We start from the raw sequence: 8,372 nt of genomic DNA on the forward strand, positions 1-8,372 counted from the left end.
TTTTCTAGTGTAGTGTTAATAGCCACATGGGCAAATCTATGGTATATATGAGTCATTTTTCTTAAATGTTCCATCAATACGAATTATCATGAGTTAGTCTAATGGTTATTGGAGTCACGGAAAAATAGTAGAAGACTTAGAACTATAGTTGTTATGGACAGGACACAGACCACGTGAACTAGGTGCGGCCATTAAGGCTCAGTCGAGTATAGTTAGGTCAAGAATGGTGATTGTTCACATTTGAATTTGACTACCCAACCTTATGAGATGGTCAGATGAATGACCCACCTCCATCGTAGTATGTCGTCACGTGACATCTCTCTAAGCATGGTTGTGGCACTACACCAGTGTCTAACTTCGTATTCACAGGAATTCAAGTGAGCTTGGATGGATAACCATATTCAATTTCTTCACTCGTAAAAGTTGCGCTCACATCTCTAGAAGCATTCGACCTCAGTCACCCGCGTGGAGCACTACGTGGCTTGCTACATTGCAAACTTGGTTAGTATCTTACCAAAACGATGATGGTGGCTACCTAGCCAAATGAACATACCTTAATCAATAGAGACATCTATTACCATCTCAAAGGTCGATGGTTTCATCTTATATCTTTGCAATTTTTTAGCTAAAAAAATATTAATATATCCTATAATTTCTTTTGGCAACCAAATGTAGGAGGTCAAACAATTTCAGACATGCGTGCAACATAGTTTGAACACTCACAAATATATATATATATATATATATATATATAAAAAGTTTCATAGATGAGATTTATAATATTCTTTTTTCTTCCTCTTGTTCTTGTTTTTGCCCCCATGGTAGAGGCCTTCAAAATGCAATAATTTAGATACAATATACCCCACAACACTAATACTACAATTTCATAAGATGAGATTTTTTTTATTTAGAATGATATTTAGGTACTTATCGGTAAGTATTTTTCTACTTATGATCATAAAAAAATGATAGTAATTTATTATAATTTTCCTCTCTTACTCTATGCATTCATCTTCTAAATTATCAAATTTTTAATGATAGTAAGTCGAAAGTACTTACCGATAAACACCTAAATAATAAAAGGAAAGATTCCTCGATGAGCACGTATTGCACAACTTAATAATTGCTCATTATAGGATTAGTATAATGACCTAAATTTAATTGTGGAGTAAAAGAACTTTTGGTGCAGCTATAATTACACGGCTAAATCCACTAGATTATTTTCACCGTTCATGAGAATATTTACCAATGTCAAAATTATTTTTACTGTTCATGAGAGTGTAGACTCATATTGAATCAGAGTGAGTTTGGAATTTTCCTTTAAGCATTTTTTTCCTCGTCCTTTTCAGTAATTACATTTCAAATAGTATCAAATCACTTTAAAATAACCCCTTGAATGAATTATCTTACATAAATGTTTTTTTTTCAAAGGACATTAAGAATAATCATTTATGTAACGGTTTAATTAAATAAATGGGTTTTAAAATATACCCTTCATGGGATCAATTGTTCCAAAATTTTTTATAATGTCAAATGAAATATAAATATAGCAACAAAATTATGATTTTACAAAATTTTTCTAAAACACACTTCAAGCATCTATTTAAATATTTTACGTAATTTCATTTTTTTAATCATCACTTATTACTCATTTACGTCTAGATTGATTTAAATATTTTACATAATATTTTTTATCATAATTTATTAATCATTTAGGTCTATCAATCTATCAGTAATATAGTCTATCACTAAACGCTTCAAAGATGATTTTAATATTTTCCTTAAATGGATTTGGGTTATGTTCGTCATTAATTAGACTTTATTTTATTTTATCATTTTAGGTAGGGATGAAAATAATAATAATAATAAATGTTAGGGTGAATTTTAAATCTACTTTTTAGTTGAAGAAATGATGGATGGTTTATTTTAAGAAGGTGCATTAATATTGTTCGATTTGCAATGATTATCGTATATATAAGTATTTAAGTAGAAATATTATCTTTGGTAGATATTTGTCTCCAATTTATATTTCTAGTACTGATCTACATTTTTGTATACATAATTTGCTAGTATAGTTTTGTTTTATGGTATATTGTTTATGAAAGGACTGAAAATGAGAGTTATGTCATGATACGCGCGATAGTTTTTCTCTCCTCCATATCTCTATATAATTTGAAAATTTCAAACATCTTAGGTTCCTCCTTTGATCAATGTGAGATCTTTAACAAGGACGATGTATTTACGAGAAAATTGGAAGTGTCGAGTATTAAAAATAAGCTATAGTACTTTTACTCCTAGTAGAATTATATTGAAATCACCTTTCTTATTCTTTTGTTGAACCTACGATTCTTTTTGTAGTTTTCGTAATTTGCTGCTCATTAAAATAATATTATTACATCAAATAGCATAACTATGGTACAAATAGTGAAAATTTATTTGTAATTTGATTTTGAATTTTTTTTAGTACCACATGTGTGAGTGGGAGATTTTGATTTTGAATTTGAAATAGTGCGATGCTGATGGTTTGATTTGTATTAAGGATCTTACCTGGAAAATATAAGAGTGCTATAGAAAATAGAATCTGGAAACAAATGATTCAGTGAAAAACTATTTTTTATTTTTTATTTTTTTTCTTCCAAATATGTGTTTGGTAGTAGATTTCAAAATTGAATATTATTTAAAAAAATTGTTCGACGTGTGCTTAGCAATATATTTGTAACGAGTAGTAGTTTATAAATTAAATATTTAGTACAATATAAATAATATTAATTTATTTATTAACATTCTGTTAAAAATTTTGATAATTATTATTTTACAATATTTTATAATTTATATGTTTTAATTTTAACAAAATTGAAATGAGTTTATAACATGAAACAATATATTTATCAAAGTTTTTATTATTTTTTTAATATAATTCTGCATTTTAAAGCATATTCACCTAATTCATTTGATTTGAAAACAAGAAACATAATATATGTTGGAGACGAATTTGGACCTGCCACGTGTCGCGATCAAAGGGGTAAGTCGAATTGACGTGTGGATGAGATTTAGAATTCCTCCTAAAATTGCTCAGGTCGGCGGTCACGGGCCGAGCTGAAAGGACGAGCCGACCTGAACAACCTTAGGAGTCCGTAAATCTGTTTCTCCAAACCCGACAACACGCCGTATTTTTAGGGTGTGTCAGAGTTCCTGTCGGGCCCAGTTTCTATAAATAGAAACTTTAGCCTTAAATGCAAGGTACGCGATACTAGATAGACTCGGCAAGTTAGCTCGGACTAGAACTGACTTGCTCGTCGGAGTGCTAACTTTGTTTTGCAGGTCTCAAGAGTATGCGGAGGAAGGTGTTGGGCAGTTGGCCATAATTCGTCCTGAACGTTCCGATCTACGTTACATCCGAGCTCAGTAATTTCGAGCTCAAACAATATAGATTCTGAATTGACAACTAAAGGGGTGCAACAACGATTTATAATAGATATGACTTTTCTCCGATTAGTTTTGAGATGGAACTTGATAGATATTGATGATTTGGATGGTAATCAGTAAACTTCTATATTTTATAATTTATATAATATATATTTTTCGTTATAGGATAGTTTTGAAAGAAATTAAAGGGAAAGGGCATTTTTCGAAGCCTAAAAATTTCATTCAACCCTATGAATTAATAATAAAAAAATATATTGTTTTTCTTATTGAGATATCATAATGAAAATGTTAATAAAAATGTAAAGTTTCAATTTTATAGGAAAATTGATTATCGATAAAATATAATTGCGAATGGATCCTTTTTATTTTCTAAGAACTCATCAAGTCAACAAAAAATATATATATAAATTTTATTTTAATCAATAAATATTTTATTATTCTTAAATAAGTTATAAATCTTATTACTGGTATTTATATTCAATTATATTTATTTTGATATGTATATGATATACTTGAATATCAATTAAACTCTATGTAAAGTTTTTCGATTAATTAAAATGTTGACGAAATATAGATATATATCAACATTTTATTCATTGCTACTAGCTACAATTTTTATTTTTCCTTTTTTAAATTATGATATTGAAAGAAAAAAAAGAAGGACCAAAAGAGATTAGGGAAAAAAGCCTCAGCACCTTTGGATCCTAGAATTACTTTTTCTTCGAATATAAGAAATAGAGGTGACCTAAGTAATTATCGACTCTATATTTAAGTGAGACCTCTACAAATTAAATATGACAGATCCAATACAACTCTGTATCCCATTGGATTAATCCAATGCGAAACAACATATCCACTCAATCATATCCACCTCATACATGATCAAGATTGGAAGAAAACTAGGATTGGATACAATCACAAATTAATGATCGCGAATAGCCAACCAACTCAAAAATGAATGCTTAGAGATACAATTAGAAAATCGAGTCAAACCAAATCACATGATATCAAAGTAGTCGGAAGTTTCAAAGACGAAGGGCATCCCAAGCATTTGAGTTAGAGAACAAGCTTGAAGATGCAAACCTCCAAATAATACTATCCTCCATCCCCAAGCGAAGGGTAACAACTATGATAGAAGCTCGTATCTCCAGAAGATCAACAGAAAGTCGAAGACTCTTGGAGCAAAAAAATATATATGTATATGTTTAAACTTTAATCTATTCAAATTTAGTTCATTTAATTTAAAAATAAAAAAGTTTATGTTTTGCATGTATGATGCATGTGATATTATTAAGTCGTAATAAATACACATATTTGATTGCATTTGAAATTTAATAATTCAATCTTTCCAAATAAAATATCTTTAATTAATGTACATGGAATAAAAAATGAAATGTAATTCCTTCCATTTGAAGGTATTCCATTACCATTCAATATTAAATGCTTGTCCACTCCAAATCACATGCCATGCCATTTTTTTTTTCACTAAATTATATATATATAAATTTAATTTTCACTTCATATAATTTAAGGAATGAATGATATTGATAAGACCAATACTTTAGATTATCAAGTTCTTTTTAGTATAATAAAAGAAAAAGAAAGAAAGAAAAAAGGTAAATTAAGAGAGAATTTCTATGATCTAAATTTTAGAGGTGATGAATCTTTCGAGTATGGGTTGCTAAGCCGTGAAGACTTGATTACAAGTCTTTATGGTAAGAAAGAAGTCTTCAACGACTTTTCTCTACAATTTCTCCTTTATTTCGTCTACGTAGAGGTGATTTTTGTTCTCATAAATATCATACTAGTATCAGATATATTAGATTTTATAGAATGGAAGGAAGAGTCAATTTCCATCCACAAAGATCTAATACCTGAATCTTGAGCTAAAGTGGTGTTTGCAACAACTTAGCTAAGTATCATGGATCCCAACATCATTTGGAATGTCTAGCGGAAGTCATTACCTGATCGTTTGAATAACAATACCGAGATCGATACTCCCATTGAGAAAAACAACATTGATGTGTTAAGTTTATAGGTATGTGGTTGTGGAGATATCAACTTTCCATATCTCGATCAATTTCTCAGATTTTGGTTGGGCGCTACTAGTAGAATCATGCTTGGTTTGGATTCGGGAGTCGATCTTTATCGGAGTTCTTTATTTGTCTAGCAAAAAAAATTAAAATTAAGGATACCAAATAGGTAGTATGGTATGGTTTAGAAGTCAAATTTTAGCTTTCACCTCTCTGCAGGCAACCACCATTCTTCCATTATTTTCCTTTTATGAAAAATTAAATTATAGGGATAAAAATCTCCATCGTGAAAATATTTAAATTTCAAACAAAGTCAATCAATAGTTTGATAAATAGAGATGAAATTTTGACTTAGGCAATGTTTATGTTTTGTTTTTTAAAAAATACTAATAAAGTGTTTATTCTCGTCATTAAGTTTATCTAACTACAAAAACTTTCATCCTTGATTTGACAGACAATTTTTTTTTTTTACTAGCTCGAATTTTTTAGTTCTTTTACCCGATGAAACTGATGCAATGGTCAATTAATATTTCAATTAGGGCTAGAGATTTGAACCTATTATAACAGCTTACTAGTGTTTTAACTAAAGATCAGTCATGTTCGATATTTATTATTTTCTTTTAATGATGGTCCCTCCCTTATCGTATTTAATTCTCTTTGGAAGAGAAAGAAAAAAGTATCCCCATCATGGTGACCTCTCCTCATGATCACAATGGGGTAGATGCCTTCTAGTCAAGGGGTGGACTGACTCAAAGTTTCATTAGGTGGCCACCGTCCTAAAGTTGTCCTTTAAAATTCCATGACGGGTGAAGAAGAAACAAACAGAGATACGCTTGCTTCATATGTTGTTCTATACGGCAAACTATAGGACAATTCTTCCAAAAACCAAGGCTCTTTATCACGAACTACGTTTGATGCATACCTTGTTTGATTCACCACTACTCGAGTCTTATATCTACCTGATATTGTCTCTTGGACCACAAATTTTGACACGATATTAAAATTCAAGCTTTCAACTTAAGATCCATTAAATTATACTCGAATTAGTGACGTGGATGAATATTTTGTTAGCAATTAAATAAAAACATAATCCAATCCAAAAAATGATTGGTTAAACTACTACTACTAAGGTGTGAGACCGAAGTCTCCAAAATTTATTTATACCGACACTCTAATTTTCCTATTTTCTCAAAAGAGAAATAAAATAATAATAATAATAAAAAGGCCTTTTATCCTAATCTAACGGCTGAAATCCACTCTGTTCCCAAATCTAAGCCTCCGCCGTCCGATCACACCCCTCTCCAAAAACCTTCACATTTTTTCCCTTCGTTATCAAAATCTTCATCCCCAACCTATCCTCCATCTCCAGATCCGATCTCACTCTTCCTTTCTCTCTCTAAAACCTGCAATTCTCTAGAGAGAGAAAGCGGAGCTTCCCAATTTCTCTCTCTCTCTCTCTCTCTCTCTCTCCTCCTTCTCGCCGGCGATGGTGGAGGCTCAGACATGGACGACGCGGCGAATGAGCAACCCTCGGCTCGACGCCTCCACCGCCGCCGCGGACCAGGCCGTCGACATTCCAATGACGCCGCCGAGCGACGTCCGCAACAACTCCGGCGGTTTTCCGATCGGATCCTATCTCTCGCCGAACCTCTTGACCGTGGTAATCATTCTCTCCTGGTACTTCTCCAACATTGGCGTTCTTTTACTCAACAAATATCTCCTCAGCTTCTATGGCTACCGCTACCCGATCTTTCCTCACCATGCTCCACATGCTCGCTTGCGCCGCTTATAGCTATATCGCCATTAATTTCCTCGAGATTGTTCCGTTGCAGCACATTCTTTCTCGTAAACAGTTCTTCAAAATCTTTGCCCTCAGCGCCATTTTCTGCTTCTCCGTCGTCTGCGGCAATACTTCTCTTCGCTACCTTCCGGTTTCGTTTAATCAAGCAATCGGCGCTACGACGCCGTTTTTCACTGCGATTTTTGCTTTCTTGATTACTTGTAAGAAGGAGTCTGCTGAGGTTTATCTTGCGCTTTTGCCTGTGGTGTTTGGGATTGTTTTGGCCAGTAATAGCGAGCCGTTGTTTCATTTCTTTGGATTCTTGGTGTGCGTTGGGTCTACGGCTGGGCGAGCGTTGAAATCTGTGGTTCAGGGGATATTGTTGACCTCTGAGGCTGAGAAACTTCACTCGATGAATTTGTTGTTGTACATGGCCCCAATGGCTGCTTTGATTTTGCTTCCTTTTAGTCTTTACATTGAAGGGAATGTAGCTGCCATTACTGTCGAGAAAGCTCGAGGGAATTCGTTTATTGTGTTCTTGTTGCTTGGCAATGCTACGGTGGCTTATTTGGTGAATTTGACCAATTTCTTGGTGACGAAACACACCAGTGCGCTCACATTGCAGGTTCTTGGGAATGCAAAGGCTGCAGTGGCGGCTGTTGTCTCTGTTTTGATCTTCAGGAACCCTGTTACGGTGATGGGCATGGCTGGATTTGCTGTGACTATAATGGGTGTGGTGCTTTACAGCGAGGCGAAGAAGAGGTCCAAAGTTACAACCCACTGAAGATAAGATAAGATCCGATCTGGATTAACTTTATATCGATTGATCTATCGCAATAAGGGTACGTCCATTTTCTTTGATTTATTGATTTTGTTAAATCTTGAAAGTAGAGAATGGAATGTATAGGATTAGGGGAGGAAAGGGAAATTTATCATGCTTTTCTTTTCTTCTTTGAATTCTCCTCGATTGGGGTGGCCTTTGGGAGTGAAATTCCCTCGTTTTGGCCTTGCTGCAACTTGTATACTTCTGCCTGCATGCTGGGAAACACGAAGACAATTCAAATATAATGTTCAATTTGATTCTATGGGGGAGGGAAATAATTCCTTCTCCCTGATTTCATTTTGTTGAAAAA

The 8,372-nt window shown here is 33.2% G+C and overlaps 1 protein-coding gene across 1 annotated transcript; it reads left to right on the plus strand.

The window, feature by feature from the left end:
* The first annotated feature begins 6,800 nt into the window (after window positions 1-6,800).
* On the plus strand, window positions 6,801-8,372 carry LOC111020394 (Nucleotide-sugar transporter family protein). The gene is given in 2 exon segments (XM_022297056.2): window positions 6,801-7,209; window positions 7,211-8,372. Coding segments are annotated over 2 exon segments (1,077 nt in total). The 5' UTR covers window positions 6,801-6,945; the 3' UTR covers window positions 8,024-8,372.

The sequence above is a fragment of the Momordica charantia genome (assembly GCF_013281855.1).
Source record: "Momordica charantia cultivar OHB3-1 chromosome 10 unlocalized genomic scaffold, Mcharantia_2.0 BLBB01000010.1, whole genome shotgun sequence".
Taxonomy (NCBI): Eukaryota; Viridiplantae; Streptophyta; class Magnoliopsida; order Cucurbitales; family Cucurbitaceae; genus Momordica; species Momordica charantia.